General features: G+C 45.8%; 1 protein-coding gene across 1 annotated transcript in view; it reads left to right on the plus strand.

The window, feature by feature from the left end:
- The first annotated feature begins 16,435 nt into the window (after positions 1-16,435).
- bicdl1 (BICD family like cargo adaptor 1) overlaps positions 16,436-20,000 on the plus strand; it is a 46,356-nt gene continuing 42,791 nt past the window's right edge. The window contains exon 1 of the mRNA XM_076270657.1: positions 16,436-16,855. Within this exon, the coding sequence (XP_076126772.1) occupies positions 16,436-16,855 (420 nt within the window). The remainder of the gene's footprint in view (positions 16,856-20,000) is intronic.

A 20,000-nucleotide genomic window follows, 5' to 3' on the forward strand; every position in this document is an offset into this window, starting at 1 on the left:
ACGGCTCATCTCTCAAAAAGCACACCAACACTCTCACTTTTAGAAATATTTCCCTGTCATTATATCTCTTCTTCAATTATTTAAAATCCTCCCTTTGTTTTATAACTCCCCCCCCCCCCCCCGCCGTGCCTCCTCACACCCCCGTACTGTTCAACGCGGCACAGTCTGTCTCACGCGCCCTCGCTGCTAGTTTATTGTCTGCTAGCGTTCTCCCCAGCCTATCATACCTGCCAGTCTGGCTCCCCTTACGTAAGCGGCCTCTCAGGCCCTCTCCATGCATACTCAAATTCACTCAAATTTACTCCCAAAAAGGCTTAAATGTTCAGACCCTGCAGGGCTATTTTAAAGACATTTTTCGAACAGCAGAGATTGTCGTGTGTGCCCACAGGTCCCCTCACATATTATAGTGGGCGCCCAACTGCATACCAAATGTGTATAGTTATTATCTACTTATTACACAGCTCTTCACAATGCAAGTAGAACACTCTATTGACTTGAATGGGATTTCCCAAAGTTCTACCCGTCATTATTTTCGTCTTAAGAACCTCTAAATAATGACCGCTGTCAATGGCAAAGGCAGACGGTTGATCAGCTGTGTTCTATAGAACGTTTGATTCAAGTTCAGCGTGTGTTCCAAACTATTTGTTTCTCAGCAAAAGCCACAACTGTTGTTACAACTGTAACAAATAAATGTAAAGAGACATATCGTGGAGTTTATTTCTTCGTTTTGGCAAGTAGCCGTATAATAAGCGGGATAATGTATAGAACGCCGGTCATCATGGGAAAATTAGTCCCCTCAGGGCGAAGCAAGACCCCTCCGCTGGCACGTCGGGGTCCGGTTGGTCCTGTTGAGACTTATTTTCCCAATAATGACCGGCGTTCTATACATTATCCCTTACTTACGACTTAACTACGGGGTTACGGTTAAAAATAGAGGTTTATGAACATAGTAGTAGTGTGAACGTAGTGTGAACATGAGAGTTGTGTAGCATTCATATATTACATTGTAATAAGGTCATGTACATGATAATTAAATACAATTACTACACTGTAATAAGGCCACCCATCTGTAACACATTAGCACGGTGACCTTTAATACAGTAGGCTAACATACTGTAAGCTTGGTTTTCCACCCACAAGTAACACATTAGCATGGTAACCTTTAATACGGCTAACATACTGTAAGCTCGGTTTTTCTGTGGTTCTGTGGTGAATGCTGTTGATCAGAATTTTTTTGTTGATCTGAATGTTTTTTTTTTCTGCTGAGGAAAGGTAAACCATTATATTCGTATTTGGATTGTCCCATCTACTTGTTTCCCATTATTTCAACCAAGCATTAGCAATTACAAACACACCATTTGGAATTAGATTGCTTCTTTTTTCTAGCCTGCACAAAAATATGTCATTATAATGCCTCAGCACACATCACATATTCAGATATGCTCAGTCTCTGGCAATAATAAGTATAAAGTGTGTGTGTGGGTATGTGTGTATGTGTGTGTGTGTGAGAGCGCTGAAAGATAGGGACACATTCTGTTTCCATAGAAATAAGTCTGAACCGTGGGCTTTTTCCCAGCAGCGACACCCACATCTCTAAGCGCCCTCAGCTCCTGATCTAGCCTGAGAGTCAGGAACACACAGGAGGCAAGAAGAGGAGAGCATAGAGGAGAGAGAAGAGGAGAGGAGAGAGGGGAGGAGAGGACAGGAGAGGAGAGAGAAGAGGGGAGAAGAGGACAGGAGAGGAGAGGAGGAGAGAGGGGAGAAGAGGAGAGGGGAGGAGAGGAGAGGACAGGAGGAGAGGAGAGAGAAGAGGAGAGGAGGAGAGAGGGGAGGAGAGAGAAGAGGAGAGGAGAGGAGGGGAGAGGAGAGAGGGGAGGAGAGGAGCAGAGAGGAGAGGAGTGGAGAGGAGAGGAGAGGAAAGGAGAGGAGGGAAAGGAGAGGAGAAGAAGTCCTGTCCTCTGAGTCCTGAACTAATCTGGTGCCGATCCGGTTTTGACTTGATGGACATTAACGTGCTGATCCAACAGATTCCCTCGCGGATCTGAATTACAGTCCACTATATACATACAGTATAAAGAGCACTGCACAAATCCCCACTGCACAAATCTGAGTGTACACAAGTTAAGGCACACAGTTTCTATATCGCCAATGGTCCATTCAGCAAGTATCCAACAGCTCACAATCCCCTTCTGACAGCACAGGGGCGAAAAATGCACAGAAGCAAAACTGGCTCTTAAAAAGGTCCTCCCTCAGTCACTGTGTGCATTGGAGAGAATGTCTGTATGTGGGAGAGAGGGAGGGAGAGAGTAAGAGAGAGAGAGAGAGAGAGAGAGAGAAGGAAGAGAGGGATAGAGGAGGACAGAGACAAAGAATAGAAAATGTAAGTGTGTGAGAGATCAAACACTAAGGCAGATGACAAAGGGAGAGAGGTAAGTGGGTGAGAGAAAGAGTGACTGTCTAAGGAAGAAAGAAATGAAGAGACTAGAAGGTAGAGAGATGAAGAGACAGAAAGGAGAGAGAGAGAGAGTGACAAGGAAGAGACTGGAAAGGAGAGAGAGAGAGAGAGTGACAAGGAAGACACAAAAGGGAATGTGTCCTGTGAGAGTTGCGGCGCGTAAACAAAGCAGCGTGCGGGAGGCCGAGTCAGCTTTGAACGCCGTCGTGTCGTGACTCCCTGCCTGGGTTCTGCCACTCACTGGCACGCCACCTGCGCTGGCACACACTCACCAACCAGTGCCAGCCACGGTGCCAACACGGCCACCTGCACACACTTGCGCCATGCCAACACACACCGCGAAACAAGCAGGTCAACGAGTTCCCATGGACACACTCGCTCACACTAAAAGCTACAAAACAATCCGGCTTTGTCATGGCACTTGATTACTGTTACATTCATAGTCATACAGAAACTCTAACACACACACAGACACACACACACACACAGACACACACACACACACACACACACACACACACACACACACACACACACAGTACACACATCCCTACTGCATTTGTAAATTGTGTACATACACAAGGAAAAACCAGGAAGTTCTGTAAAAACACACTGTAAAAACACACACACACACGCGTGTGTACGCACACACACACACTCACACAGAGTACAGTATCTTCTCAGGTGCAGTATACAGTACAACTGTGGAGTCTGCGTGACTTTACTCTAGCATCACTGTAAAACACCCCCCCCCCCACACACACACACACACACACAGCTCGCACACCAACCAACGAGCCAGCCTCGCTCCCTCTTACCTGACAACTATGTGCACCGGAGAGCCAGCCTAGAAGGGCAGGCTCCTGCAGAGAGAAGCCCCAGAACGAGGGCTGTCCCTGGGCAGCCACGGGAGGGCATGCTGGGTCCTGGGGGTCCTGGTGGTCGGAGGAGTCATTCTCAGAGCCCAGGGAGCGAGGGAAGAGGGTGAAGTGATGAAGGAGGAAAATAGAAGTGTGAGAGCGCGAGAGGGAAAGGGGGATGGACAGAGAGAAGGAGGAGGAGTAGGAGAAGATGAGAAAATGCAGGGAGAGGAGGGAGGCTGCATTCTACTGTAGAACAGTCAGGAATACACTCAGAAACACCACAGCTGAGCTCTCTCTCTCCCTCCCTCCCTTTCGCTCACACTCTCTCTCTCCCTCCCTCCCTCCCTCTCAATCTCTCAGTCTCCCACACTCTCTCTCTCCCCCTCTCATTCTCTATCTTTCACTCACCCTCCTTTTCTTTTTATCTCTCTCAACCTCCCCTTTGCTGTCTTTTCCTTTCTCTTTCTCTCTCTCCTCCTCTCTCCTCCTGTATCTCCCTTTCTCTCTCTCACTCTTTCTTATACCATTCCCTCCTCTCTCTCTCTCTCTCTCTCTCTCTCTCTCTCTCTCTCTTTCTCTCTCTAACACACACACACACACATTCGCTGCCTGCTCTGCCGTAGCTCTAGCTAATCACAGTAATAGGCATTCTGAGTCACTGGCTAAACTCTCCTCTCCTCTCCACTGCTCTCTCTCTCACACCAGTTTCTCTCTGAACACACACACACACACACACACACAGAGAGAGAGAGAGAGAGAGAGAGAGAGAGAGAGCCTCATCTCCTGAAAGCACTGTTTCCTAACGACCTTTTCTAAATGACAGACAGAAAGAGTGAGGGAGAAAGGACGGAGAGACTCTTAGTTTGGTTTTAAATGACATTATGTTTTGGCAAAACTGTACATAAATGGCCATTCCAATAAATCTCTTTTAAATTTGAATTTAATGAGGGTATTTAATGAGTAAGCAAGATAGAGAGAGAGAGGGAGAGAGAGAGACACACACACACACACACACACACACACACACAGATTACTATTTGAAACCCTTCCTCTCTTGGTTAGCTTGCTCATTGCTCTTTGACTCCTCCAGGAAATGTGTCTCAGCTGAGTGGCTTCCAGCAGCGCACTGATGACCTCATCACCAATCAGTGACTTAATAGCCCCAGCGGTTCTTCCTGTAGGTTAATCTGAGTGTTGTTTGATGTCAGCCCACACCTGGAGCATACACACGCACACACTCACACATACAGGCACGCACACACACACAGACACACACAAATAGATATTCTTGAAAATGACATGTGTGACATACTTTGCAGCTTCCAAGACAGTGTGAAACATTATCTTCCTTTCTGACAGCGAGTGTCACAGAAGCATGGTCAAACAGTGAAACAGCTGTGAACAGGCAATGGCTCTTGATGAACTTTGTGTTTGACTCAAGTTTAATGGCCCATAAGGCCTCAGTGTCAGAGACATCCAGCCGCTGAGTTTGGGCGTGCTAACGCTAGCTGTCATCTAAGGCTAATTGTTTTCGCACCGGCATGGCTAATTAACACTGGCGGCTGTCACAGTCAGACTGAATGACATTATGTTTTGGCAAAACTGAGAGGGATGAGGCGTGATTGGACAGGAGAGGTACCAGACATACATATTCCAGTTATATTACAAGGCCCACTGTCCCCAAAGCAACTCGGGGTAAAAGGAGAATTCCAGCGATTTTTCACATAGATCTATAAGTATATAAGTATAAGTATATATACTCTTTTGATCTACAAAAGAGTATATATACGAGACACTAATACCGACACAGTGAGCTGCCTGCTACAGCGGCACTCGGGGAGCAGTGAGGGGTTAGGTGCCTTGCTCAAGGACACTTCAGCCGTTCCTACTGGTCGGGGTTCGAACCGGCAACCCTCCGGTTACAAGTCCGAAGCGCTAACCAGTAGGCCACGACTGCCCCAAATCTCTGTTTCTTGATGTCACCGGGTACTGTCGGTACGAAAAAAGAAGAAAACAATCGCTTTCACCTAGCTCGAGTTGCTGCAGCCAACAGCTAAAGCTGCAGGAAGCTACAGCGCTATACTCTGGGTGCATGAACATGGAGTGTAGCACCATAGCTCGAGCTAGGTAAAAACAATTATTTTCGTACAGACAGTACTTAGGGACCTCGAGAAACAGAAATCTATGTGAAAAATCGCCAGATTTCTCCTTTAAGTGCCTTGCTCAAGAGCACAACGGCGGAAGATGGGACTTGAACCCACAAGTTTTCAGGTTACTGCACGCTAACCCAGCTCCTTAGCCACTACACTAGAGCTGTAATCAGGCCTTAAAAGTTAGGTCTGACAAGGCCCGAGCCCAACAGAAATCCCGAGCTTTTTAAAAGCCCAAACCCGTTTACAAAATTATTCAAATGTCCGCACGCATGCAGCTCTTTTGCCTTTTGTCAAGAATGAGTCATTTATACATTTTTTAACAGAAATAATTTATGACTAACGTAGGCTAGGCCACTTGGAAGTTGGAACAAAGAAATAAAATAGCCTAACATCCTCCATTTGCTAAGTTCATACCATGAGCAAGGTCCTGAGCACAACATTGGTGGGTCAGCTTAGTGTTCCCAAATGCCACTATAGCTTTAGCTCATCCATGAGACATAGTGCTACACTCTGGGGGCATGAACATGAGGGCTCATGAACATGCCCCCAGAGTGTAGCACTGTAGCTGCCTGGCAGCTCTAGCTTTTTTCCCCGTACCGACAGTGCTCTGTGACCTCGAGAAACAAAGATCGTCAGAATTCTCCTTTAACTTCGGACCCTAAATGACTTCCTTCCTGACTCTATCATCCTTTACTTTGTTTCCCGTTGAAAAACATTAATAGTGTGCTACTCTCCATTGCTGTAAGTGAAAGATGCACAGCTTATCTTGCAGTAAAAGCTACAGTGTTGTGGGGTGGCTTATCTCAAAGAACCACACAGCTGCAAAGTTTGAGCAAAAGCACTGACCCCCTGAATCTCACCCCACCTGACACCCTCTTCCAGGATACTGGAAAGCCCTATGTACCCTCACGGATAGGATTTCATGGTTTTCTTTTGCTTTTATTATAAGGGGGTGGGGGTTGGGGGGCCAGGATATATTTTCAGTGATATTTCAGCACCGTGTTGAGGAGTGCGCTCTCAAATATGTGATTAGAATGTTCGCGAGAGAGTTCCGCATTATGATGCGACAATTACCCTCATAGACTGTATTCGGTTGTTAAGTCCGACGTCACGGGCCCAAAAGCCTTTTGGTCAAAAAACGTTTACTAGTGCAGCCAGCCAGTATTTGCAACTTAAACCTTGTCACCATCACCTCCGTTTTATTGAGGGTAAAACAAAACCGGTTAACTTTAACAGAGCAATTACTGTAGCTGTGCAGCCAGATGATACAATCAAGGGTTATGTGCAGGCTTCCGCAAAAAATATGATTTAGGTTGAGTACAGTAAATAGTAAGTAGTCAGTACTACAAGTGAGTAGTAGGATGACAATTTTCTTAAAGGCTACTCTGAATAGTGGGAAAAAATATAATTTATTTTACTGCCTATGGAGAAAACCGAGCGGCTTTGAAAGCCGTTGGACCCGGAAAAAGATTTATTAGCCTATTATTGCATCATCACTTAATAACCGAATAAAGAACAATGAAACTAAAGATTGCATAGAATTCTAGAAGAAACCAGGAAAATAATTCAAAATAATTTAAATAAATAAAAGTTGGTACGTTTCACTTTCTTCTCTCCCTAGATTTACTGTATTCTATCTCTCACACACTTCCTGAAACACTTATATCCACTCATAACACTCTCCGCCTCTTTTTCTTTTTTTCCTCTTCCTCTCTCTTTCCCATTCTCTTAATTTATCTTTCTGTCTTTCTTTTTGTTTCTCTCTCTCTCAATGTACCTCTCTCCCACTCACTCAGTCATTCTTTCTTTCTCTCTTTCTCTGGGGGTGGCCCGTAAAGAGATGGCTTGATGACATTTACGTCCATGCGGCTGGTTGAAGGGCTTTGTCGCTGGTGTAAGTGGTTGTGTAACATAAACATTGGAGAGAGGAGAGGACCACACTGTCGGAGGCAGAGCTGGGGAGCTCATAACAGCCGCATTCGAGTGATGTTACCAAGCAACAGGGCATTGTGTGTGTGTGGCTGTGTCTGTGGCTGGGAGCGGATGGGGGAAGGGAGGAGGAGGATGGAGGAGATTTCCTCCGCAGTCCCAGCAAAAACAAACTCAATCAGATCGCCTCCCAGCCTCTCTGTCAGTCACCACACCACCCCACACCACGCTACACCACACCACGCCATACCACACCACGCAACACCACACCACGCCACACCACGCAACACCACACCACGCAACATCACAATATACCACACCACCCCACACTACACCTCACCACCCCATACCACACCACGCAACACCACAACACGCTACACCACACAACACCACACCACACCACGCCATACCACATCACACCATACCACACCACACCACCCCACACCGCGCTACACCACACAACACCACACAACACCACACCACCCCACGCCATACCACACCACACCACACTACACTGTCCATACCAACCCACACCATACCACCCCAACCCGCTCCACACCCCCACCACGCCACACAACACTACACCATGCCACATCACACCACACCATCCAACACCACACCACTCTACACCACCCCACACCACACCACATCACGCTACACCACACCACCCCAGACCACTTCACGTTTCACCACACTAAACCACACCACACCACACCACACCATACCACACCACACCACACTACCCAACACCACGCTACACCACACCAAGATACATCCCACCACAACATCCCATAATTTCCTGTGGTATATACATATATATGCATGTGCATATCGCAAATTATAAATATATTCTAATACTAGATATCACAAAATATGACCGCCGCCCAGTCCAGCACATTTTTTCCACAAAAATAAATCACGCTGAAAGGCCTATATGATTCTAATTGTCTCACTAAATTGCATTATCCACACTCAATTCTCACTGGTATCTGCTAGACAACAAGTACCAAAACATGATTAGTTCATAGATTTCACATGTAAAATTCATTTTATACAACCCCACCCCCATCTTGCCTGTTCATAATTCTGAGAAATTCTTGAATTGTGTGCATGTGTGCGTGTACATGTTTATGTTTATGTGTGTGGGTGTGTGTGGGTGTGTGTGTGTGTGTGTGTGTGTGTGTGCGTGCTTGTGTGTTTGCCTGCGTATGTGTGTTTGTGCATGTCCATGCATGCGTACATATGTCTACTGTGTGAGTATGTGTCATACGTATGATTACTGTGAATGTATGTGTGTGCGTGTGTATCTGTTTATGCACATGTGTGCACATGGAATGGGTTAACATGACCCCTGGAGGCAAACATACGGAAAAATTAGTCATCCAAGGCCCTACGGTTCTCAAGATATTCCCAGAAAACTGTGTCTGCCCTACCCTCCTTTCGGTGGGTCCAGTACAGTGGGGGGGCTACAGATCAAAACAAAAAATGATGGTTCCATGCTATCCATGTGGGGTTACATGCCCACCAAGTTTTGTGTACCCCGGTCTTTCAGTGTCCCGGGAATCCTTGTTGGTGTACGGTCACTAAATGTACACATAAATTATTTTATTGTAAGCCCCCCCATGAACGAAAGTTCACAAAACTTGGCATGCATTCGGAGGGTGTCATAATGATCCTACACTTTCAATTTTGTGCAGTTTTGACCATGTCAGCCAGATATATTGTGATGAAAACACCTAATTTTTTGCTTTTTAATTTTTTACTAGGTGGCGCTATACATGAAATAAGTGGTAATGGGATGGGTTGACATGCCCCCTTAAGACCAACATACAAAAAAAGGTGGACCTCCTAGGCCCTACGGTTCTCGAGATATTCACAGAAAACTGTCTCCGGCCACCTACAGGCCAGTTGGTGTATAGTAACATAAATTAATTTATTGTGTGGCCCCCCATTAATGGAATTCCAAGAAACTTGGTGTGCATTCAGAGGGTGTCATAATGATCCTACACTTCCAATTTCGTGCAGTTTTGACTATGTTAGGTCACAGATACCTGCGATTACAACACCTCATTTTTACTTTTTTGTGTTTAACTAGGTGGCGCTATAAATGAAATGAGTGGTTATGGAATGGGTTGACATGGCCCCTTGAGATCAACATACAAAAAAAATGGTCCTCCTAAACCTTACGGTTCTCGAGATATTCACAGAAAACTGTGTCTGCCCTACCCTCCTTTCGGGGGTGCAGTCCAGCGGGGGGGCTACAGATCAAAACGAAAAACTATGGTTCCATGCTATCCATATGGGGTTACATGCCCACCAAGTTTCGTCTACCCCGGTCTTTCAGTGTCCCGGGAATCCTTGACGGAAATTTGGACATGCAAAAAAGAAAAAAAATGTCTGGAGAGGAGGAAAGAACCCTCAGCACTGGGAGAGCAGGCTTCTTATCCCCATGGGCCATGAAGGGCCATCACGCACACCTGCACACACCTGGGCACTAGTCACCTGCCACAAACAGAAAGGGAGAAAGTGCACAGGCACTCACGTGGGTGGAGCCAAGGCAGTCCCGCCAGGGTCGTTACAGGTTATATCTTAAATCTTATTGACATGAATGATATGTTCCATAAACACATTGTGTAGACAGGCTACTTGACAGCAAATTCCCTCTTTTTGTCACAAGTCTGCCCCTGGTCCCACTCAGTATAACACTGACACCGATTATCTGCAGGTCACACTGTTAGTTAGCCTGCTTGGTGTCAATGGTTGTCATGGAGACGGTAGCGGTTATTAGCAGAGGGAAGTGTGAGCTCTGGAACTCAGCCACTGCAGATCACTCGTGTTCTAAGTGATGTCATTTCCTGGCAGCTAGCCGTGGTGGTTGCGGGTCCACTGGTGCAGTCCTCCTTTGATGTGTCACTCAGTGGCCACGGCAACAGCGGCACAGAGGGACGTGTCACATCTGGCTTGGTCGCTGGACCCAGCAAGTGACAAGTCCCTCGTCATCACCACTGCTTTCAAATGCAGCTCACTGCACAAGCCTTGCTAGCTAGCTTCATTATCTCATATAAATGTCACACAAATGTGAAGTCTTCAGACCAGACCAAGAGCAATGCGTGTCCAAAAGTGATGTCAAGAGACTCAGTGCAGTTCTTGTCTCCCATGGGATTCCATCAGATTCCACATTCAGTATTAATGCTTTAGTCTAATGAATAAAAATCAGTGAATCTGATGTACAGACTATATAACATATTCATCAATATTGCATTTGTAGACTAAATGCTTCAGCTTTTACTGTAGGATATGAGGCGCTTGTGAATGTTGATGTAACCAGAGTAAAAGATCATCTTTGTGTGCACAGAATGGGCAGACGTGCTGCTATGTGTGTGAGTAGGAGATAGTTCTGTGAGTAGAACATTTAAATTCTTTATTTGGATTAGAAGATAAGCATATATCATGGCATAATCCAAATGTGATTGAAAGGTGTACAACAGCAGCCAATATCCAGTCCATTATGCACATTAGGGGTAAAGGTGGCACCTACGCCTCCATATGTAGAGGCTACCAATTACTGCTGATACAGAGCAATATCTTGTCAGTTTCTTGGCCTTGTTCTTATGTAGTCCGCAGATCTGCAGGCCTCTTACACACATCTTGTGCACATGGCCTAAACTACCAAAAATGAGGGCAATGATTTTACAGCAGTAGCCAGAATTATTAAAAACATTGTACCATGGTTGATATTTTAACAGTTTTGAAGCATAGCAGGTGTCCATGTAAGCATCGAAAGAGCAACCAATTTCTATTATTGTAACGGCTTTGGTGTGTTCATTAATTACAACTATGTCAGGTGTATTTGGTAAGTTATTTATGGCAGTTTCCAATGTAGCGCACTGTTCGTGTGGGGGGGAGAACCAGTCTGTCTTGATCTTTTCATTGTGATGAATTGCAGCAAAGGTGGCATTGTCGTGGAGCTCCTTCACTGACAGTGCAACGACACACATACACACACACACACACACACACACACACACACATTCCCTGTTTGTGTCAGCTCTCCATTGCTCATGTGCCATAAATAGATAACAGGTCTTCTCACCAAATTTAAACATGTATTGTGACATCATGAGAGTGTCAACCAATCCCTAAACTCATTCAGGTGTGCAGTGGTTGGTTTCAGCTCTTCTGAGTGTACTGCAGCATAACTGATATGCATCTGGACATGGAGTAGCCATTGGCAAGAAACTGCTTCATCAATTTCTTTACACTAGAAGCCTCCACCCAGTGATCCTAGCCAGTGGCGTTATGCCCCACTGAAGTTAGATGGGCACATGCCCACCCAGAGTTTTAATATCTGGATCTTTTCTGTTTTAAAATAATTCTCCCATGCGGCATCTTTAAATATGCGTCTTTTTTCAGGGGAAAAGACCTCATGCCCCTCACTCCAATTGTGTTTGCCGAAAATTTCGGCTTCGCAGAAACGCCCCTGTACTGATCCTAGCAAGAATCCTAAAGACTGATTGGACCAGCGTCGACAAGTGAGGGCACCCGCAGCCAGATTCACCTGCCTTTTCATTTCTATGAGGCACTGGCCATGTTTGAGATGATAATTGAGCAAACAGCACAGAGACAATATCACCGACTGCTCAAGTCAGCGGCAGTGCCAGGCAGCAAGGGAACAGCAGCACAAGCAGGCAGAAGCCACGTTTGTTTTGGCAGGGGACACAGCACCCTCTAGAGGATGCTGTGGTCACGACACACAGACTAGCTGAGGGCTTACATAAGACCCCTAAGTTCTCAGGGAAGAGCAGTGTAGTCAAACAGCAGAGTCGTCCTCATTTCAGAAAAAGTGGGTGTTGCGTAAGAGCGAAGGAAGACCACTTATATGCTGAAAATGAAAGGAGAGGAGTCTAGAGAGAGACTACAGGTCAGAACAATGACTAAGGCAATGGAGGTGTTACATAAGGCTGGGCAAGCACAACAGAGATGATTACCCCAAACACAAGCTTCTGGACACAGCCATAGAACCGTGTGGAAATGACTGCTGATGAGATGGGTATGGTCTGCTAGTAATATAGGGCTATTGAACACAGGTAATCCCTTGGAGAGAAAGGCAGGATAGGAGGATGTATAGTGACATTATTCATGATTGTATGTGTCTTTAGATGCACATGTATTACTTTAGCAGACACTTGTTTTCCAAAGCAACTCACAAAATGAGGTAACATATTCATGCAGATGTGACAATAGTTGCTTTACTATGCAGGGGAGACCTTAGTTAAAAAAAATACTTTAACAATTAGTACTACTACCAGAGGTATGTACGTATGTATGTATGTATGTATGTATGTATGTGTATATTATGTGAGTGTAAAGATCTGCCCACGCGGTGGCATATGGAAGGATCTGCATGCACGGTTGCCATGTGAGCAGGTGACAGAATCTCCCTCAGCCAGCCGTGAAACCCGAGGAAATAAAGAGATGATGAGGAGGTAGGAGGATAGGGAGACAGAGATGGAGAGAATATGTATGGGTCTGTGTGTCAGTGTGTGTGTGTGTGTGTGTGTGTGTGTGTGAGAGAGAGAGAGAGAGAGAGAGAGACTAGATGTGTGTGATAGAGAGAGAGTGAGTGAGAGACAGAGAGAGATTGAATGTGTGTGTGTGTGTGTGTGTCTTTGAGGGGGTGGAGAGAGAGTATATTTTTCAAAGTTAACATCATGTTCATAATGGTTCTCCATAAAATTCATGAAGAAAAAGTCCCATGACTGACAAACTGCCATTTATAAATGATTGGCCGTGACTACACTGTGACTTCAACATGTTTTGCAACATGTTTGCACAAATTGCATTTCTAAGCTAAAGACAGTGTGTTGTTGACGTTTAATTATAAATGCTGCAGTACACAGGCAAATTAGAGGATGTCAGGATGATCGACACATAAATTATGTGCGAGTTAAGAGGTGAGATGTAATTGCGTTGCTACACCTTAAAATGGATCTGCATCAGGGGGAGTTGTCATTGGCTCTGGAATGAGAACCAAATCAGATCGAGGCTGGTTTGTAGCTACCTGGGAATGATCGGTGCCCAGGGGAGAACAGGAACAGTTGTGGGCGGACTTTTTTTGCCGCATTTACACCCTGCACTTCAACATTGCGCTACACTGGATGCCCACTAGAGTGCAGTGTGTATCCTCTTTTGCTAATCTTCCTGAACTTTCGGTGCGTTCCTGGGCATGGGGAAAACATTTTCCCCAGTGAAAACATCATCGTTCACGTCACCTCATGTGGAAATAAGAGGTGGGAAACTAGGGGGAGATTTTGCTAATGGAGTTGCCCAGTTGGGGGCTCGTCGTCACTTTATTCAAGTTATAGTTCATTTGGACTTCATGTCCAACTGTTTTAATGTGAACTTGGGAACTTGCCGTTTTTGACACCTGGTGATTTACAGTTTTTTTTTTAACTGCTTACACACTAAATCTTTGCTTGTCACACAATTTTCTAAACATGTCTTCCAAACATCATAACCCCACACCAAATCTGCAAAACCATACACTAATTCTCAGTGTTTAACTCAGTTTTCAATTGACTAAAACACATTTTGCAAAAAACCACACACAATTTTCTACTTAACACACAAAAATCGAACAGGAAGTAACTTGATTTCATTTTTCAAACACAACCCATCAAAATGCCACACTAAATTACCAGTGCTTCATTCTTTCTCTTCACATGTGTAAACACTCATTACTTTACGGAACACCATCCAGTCATTGCCTTAGTATAGGCCTATAAATAGATACTCTATATGTAAGTATGGACCCTTTCAATCTGGCCCTAGAGGATTTCAGAACCAATGCAGATACTTTGAAAGGAATGTTCTACAAAAAGTCGACTTTATGTACAGTAAAACTTATCTTTTTTACTATATTTTTGTGTCTTTTTTGTGTTTTTGTGTCATTTTTCTATAGACCTATGAATACATACACAACCCCCCCCCCCCACACACACACACACACACACACACACACACAAACATACAGACAAACACACACACACACACACACACACACACACACACACACATAAACACACACACACTTTTCTTTGGAAAAAGCAAAGTAATTTGATAGTAGTCAGTCATTTCCATAGGCAATATCAGCTTTTTCAGAACTCCATGTACATCTGGTGGCCATTGCCTCATCTGGTGGTCTATTTTGCTTTGCTTTGTTACTACTGCTATGGGACGACTTTCTTGTCATCTGTTAAAGAACTGTTAAAGGAAATTGTATAGGCTACAGGGTATTGCTGTTTTTTTTTTTATTTATTTAGCAAAGACTATGGTATTACATTGTATAATGTGATAGATTCAAACTGCTTCAAGCTCATCAAACTGCTTAGGCTACAACTCATCAATTAACGCATTATCAAACGCATATTGTTTCATATGTAGTTCAGTCAGACTGTTTCTCCCTCCAATTACCAGGAAAGCCCAGCTGCTCGTAACTGACGCAGATTAACGAGATTCTGGCGGTAAATCAGAGTGCTCGTGCTCCTCCTGGGCTGTCCCAAGCGCATGAGCGAGAAAGAGCCCCCCAACCTCAATCGCGCTGCCTGTGTGACCTACATCCATTGTGGCGTACTTTATAGAAAGCCACAATTGTCCTTTTTTTAATCATCCGTTATTTTCCTACAAAGCCATGCATGTAGCTACAGTCGGACTGTACCCCCATAAAATGGCAACGCAAACAACCCATGGCGCACAGCAGGGCAGATGTTCTACTTGTACACAAGCACCCCGGGAAGACACAAACATTTGGGTATTCGGTGGACAGCGCGTGATTGGATGCGGAGATTAGTGAAGGCGTTGGCAACAGGGCTTCAGAGAGGAGCGATGCGCTAGGAGGACCTGGGCTGGGCAAGGATTCGTAAGCCTCTTTGAGTCCTGATATAGCAGATATGTCGGAGGTCTGATCCTTGTCACTAGTGTCCACTAAAATAGTGTGCTGCTCTCCAACGTCTATTGGAATGAGAGGGGATATACCAAGCCGTGGAGATTAGAGGGTCTCTTTAATCCCACGCGTGAGTGAGTGTGTGTGTGTGGTGTGTTTGTTGTTTTCGAGTGAGACCTCCCGCTGTGCTGGAATGGGGTCAGGTCAAGCCCCAACATCAAAAACAATGACAGAACATGGGAATTTGCACGTGTGTGTGTGCGTGTGTGTATGTATGCGAAGTATGTCTGAAAATGGCTATAACGAACGGATATCACAATGTGTTTTTTTTCTCTATCATTCGCACCCATTTTAAAATGTCTCTTCGCGCCATGCAGCCATGTGCTGGCGCGCGCGCAGTATTTCTGTCCTTACAGTGAATAATAACACTTCCACGTCAAGTATGTAGTGCAGCAATAACATATGGCGTTATCATTTCTGACCAATGAGAGGCGAAAGTAACAGGTAGCTGTTCTGACGTAGACTACGACGGGCGCGACCAGGGAACGAGAGGAGGTGGGGTGGTCGAGCTCGCGCACGGATTGAGAGGAATCTCGGTATTTCTGTCTAGGGCCGGCGATCTGCAAAATGCCTCCGGTATAAAGAGCGAGCAGGATGGGGACATGGGACCCCGGCGCTTTGGGGTGGACACGCCGACCACTGGTGAGCGTTCATCAAGGAGGTTAATGAATGGAAAGGACGCCGCCGGTGGGACCTTTATTCTTTTTTTTTTTGCTAAACGACTAAGCGATTATTAACTGCATCAGAGACGTCTACGTTTCCCTGGATTAACAGGCAGGCAGATCAGGATAAGCTTCAAGGGAAAGGAGTTCAGGTGAAATATATTTTACTGGTGACGGGCGAGAATCGCGCAGCAGGTTGTGTAATAGTGGATCGTTAGTCGTACCTGAGGATATATTGTATATGTTTGACCGAATATCTCTCTCCATGGCGATAAATAAGGGAACACGAGGACCAGGTCACATAGACCCATCGAGAAAGCGGGGCCAGTGGATTTAAATCAGTCCGTCTCATTTGTATCCGCCGAGTGGCGATGTCTGCTTTTTGCATAGACCTCCACACGTCTTCGGCCGCGATTTCAGCACCACCAGAGCTGGACAGCGACCGTATAGTGGAAACGCTGGATCCCAGTACCGGCAGCGGCGGCAGCAGCATGCCTCAAGAAACGGAAGGGTATCAGGATCACACGCTGCTAAGCACCGGCCCTGGGGGTCTCGGCATGGCGCTGGAAGAGGAGCTCGCCATGCTGACGGGGGAACGGGTGGAGGATTCAGAACTGACCGCCCTGGAGACGCCTGTCAGCGGACAAGATACAGACTTATTGTCGCTCTTCCGGCAGAAGGAGAAGGACTTGGTTCTTGCTGCTAAGCTCGGGAAGGCTCTTCTCGAGCGAAACCAGGACCTTACAAAGCAATACGAACAAATGAACAAAGATCTCAACGAGAAGCTGGAGGTGAGGTCCAGTTGCATGCTCTCAACCATGCACTTACCATGACACACAACATCCACAGAGTAGGCTACGGTGTAAACAACAGCTGTTACGCTGTCCATGAGGTGTAACTTATCTGCAGTGTATGCTGAGGTGTAACTATAGTAACTAGTTTGTCACTATAGTAACTAATTTGTTACTATAGCTGGACTCACTATTTCCTCTGTATACTCAGGCGAGCATAGTGTTCATGTACAAATAAAAGAGCTTTTTCCTGTTTCCTGTAACTAGTAACATAAACAAGACAGGACTCAGCCAGTCGATGTATTTAGTGCAATCAACCTGCATGACTCATGCACATTTGTAGCCTAGTTGTTTACGTGGCTTGTGATGTTACCCCAAATTAGTCCTAGATTACAGTAAAAGTAATTCAACTTTTATTTTAAAACTAATTCAAGTAAAGTAACTAAGCATCCATAAACATCTATTTAGATAGATATCATAATAAAACCCACCGGTGTAAGGACCCTCTTGCCCAGCGCCAGCTAGTAGCGGTTCATTTAGCCACACTTCCACCCTGTTGACTAATAAGGGCCTGAAACAGGCAGCACATGTTCTCTCTCCTCTCCTCTTCCCTCATCTCCTCTTTTCTCCTCTCCTCATCTCCACTCTTCTCATGTCCTCATCTCTCCTCTCCACTCTACTCCTCTTCCCTCCTCTCCTCTCCTCCTCTTCACTCCTCTTATGTCCTCATCTCATCTCTCCTCTCCACTCTGCTCCTCTCCACTCCTCTCCTCTCCACTCCTCTCCTCTCCTCTCCTCTCACACAAAGGCTAATCCTCCTCCTCTCCTCTCCTCTCCTCTTGTCTCCTCCCCTCTCCTCTCACACAAAGGCTAATCCTCCTCCTCTCCTCTCCTCTCCTCTCCTCTTGTCTCCTCTCCTCTCCTCTCCTGTCCTCTCCTCTCCTCTCCTCTCACACAAAGGCTAATCCTCCTCCTCTCCTCTCCTCTTGTCTCCTCTCCTCTTGTCCCCTCTCCTCTCTCCTCCTCTCCTCTCCTCTCCTCTCCTCTCCTCTCACACAAAGGCTAATCCTCCTCCCTGCTCCCCAACCCTAACTCTGGACACATCTGCTGCCCAGGCTTACAGCACAGAGAGGGGATCAGTGCTAGGGAGCCCGTTAGAGTCCTGTCTCTGGAGCGGAGCCAGAGCAGAGCCGGATCAAGGCCAGACTCAGGCCATGTCTGGGCCAGAGCTACCTAGCATCTGTCAGGGATGACCGAGGGGTGTCCTCGCCAGACACCCAGGAACCTACCCGCCAGCCCCATATGGCTTGTAATTATCTTTTCGTGGAGGCTGTGAGCAGAGCTAATGCCGTTAGCCAGACACACGCCAGTGAAGCTAATGCCGTTAGCCAGACCCAGGCCAGTGACTGGCTCCTGGACAATGTCCAGCGGAACGGACCGACTGGTCTGACTAGTCCCTGGCTCAGCTGCTTCTCTGCCATAAAGACGACTTACTGTATCCTCACTCACCCTCATGACACACACACACACACACACACACTTACGCTTATACTCACACATGCACATCCTCACTCACCCTCTTGATACACAAACACACACACACACACACACAACACACAGACACACACACACACACACACACACACACACACTTACGCTTATACTCACACATGCACACACAGTCATACTCAAACACACACATACTGTATGTCACTCACTGGGACATAACTGTCAAGTCCTTTCAGCCAAGTTAATAATGGAGGCCTTTGTTCTTTATTTACAAACCTTCTATTCACTTTTGCAAATGCATTTCTTGACATTTAGACTTGAAATAAAAAATGCTAAATATGCACTGCTGTATATTCAGAAGAAGGCTTTTGATTCAGGTTTTCCCTCAGGATTGGGAGAGATTTCAAAAACACTTAGGAGATTAAACTGAGGTTTCCCCATAGCCAACAGGTGTATAAACATGTGTTAGCTCAGACAGGCTAACAGAAGCAGCTTGCTTGGCTTTACTTGACAGTTTTGTTTGTTACCTGTCAATAACACCAGGGCCCCAAGATTAACAGAACAAGATATTGGGGCGGTGGTAGCGTAGTGGCTAAAGAGCTGGTCTAGCATGCAGTAGCGTAGTAGCTAAGGAGCTGGGCTAGCATGCAGTAGCGTAGTAGCTAAGGAGCTGGGCTAGCATGCAGTAGTGTAGTGGTTAAAGGACAATTCCGGCGCAAAATGAACCTGGGGGTTAATAACACATTTGTACGAGTTCGACCGTTCGCTGGGATTTATTTTCATGCTAGTCGAATGTGACCAGTTTTATTGCAAACCGCTAATTAGCTTTTAACGCTAGCCTTCGGGGCACACGTACAGTAGAAAGAAATCGCTATTTCTATACCACTAAAAAGGCTCAAAATAGCACCACACTTAAACAGTAGCATAATGAGGGTCTCTACATGTAAACCGAAGCATTGAGAACTTTGTAAGTGTACAGGCAGTTTATTAAAAAGAAACACATTACCGTTCACGTCTGGTTGTTCACATATACAGGCAGGCGATGTGAACTAAAATCATGTAATTTGCTCAATATAGGCCTATCAGAAATAAGCTCCGATGTAACATAACTTGTATAGTGTACTTACTTAGTGGATGTCCATCTGGTCTCTCTGGTATGGATCGCCGCCTCCAATTTCTTTTCGGGACATGGAAAAAAGTTTCAACTACAGCCCTGTTTATCAATGAGGGGGAATCTTCAGACTCTACAAAACACTGCGTCTCTTGGGGGTCAAGACGCAACAGGTCCCACTCCATGCAACACAGGCACTCCTCTTCGGTGGCTATAGCTTCACAATGTCCGCAGGTAGCCTACAGTTTCTAGAAGTGCGAGGCTGTGTGCAGCATTGACTACAGGTAGCTCTCTCTCTCTCTCTAGCCCTTTCACGGAGCTCCGCAGCTCTTCGTTGGTAGGCTATATTCCGACGTCCAATAAGGGTTCATCCTCGATGTCTTCAAATTCGTTCAAATAGCCTGCCATCTCTTATGTCTCCTGTTGCGTTCAGTGCTTCTCTTTTGCACAGTCCTTTCTTTCAGCAACAACGTTTCACATGAGATTCACTTCACATCCCAGAGTTTCGTTTTCCCAAGGCGCCTG

Source organism: Alosa pseudoharengus, unplaced genomic scaffold (assembly GCF_046254945.1).
Source record: "Alosa pseudoharengus isolate Yale_2024_CS ecotype anadromous, Long Island Sound unplaced genomic scaffold, YU_APseudo_1.1 YU_APseudo_1.1_scf_6, whole genome shotgun sequence".
NCBI lineage: Eukaryota > Metazoa > Chordata > Actinopteri > Clupeiformes > Clupeidae > Alosa > Alosa pseudoharengus.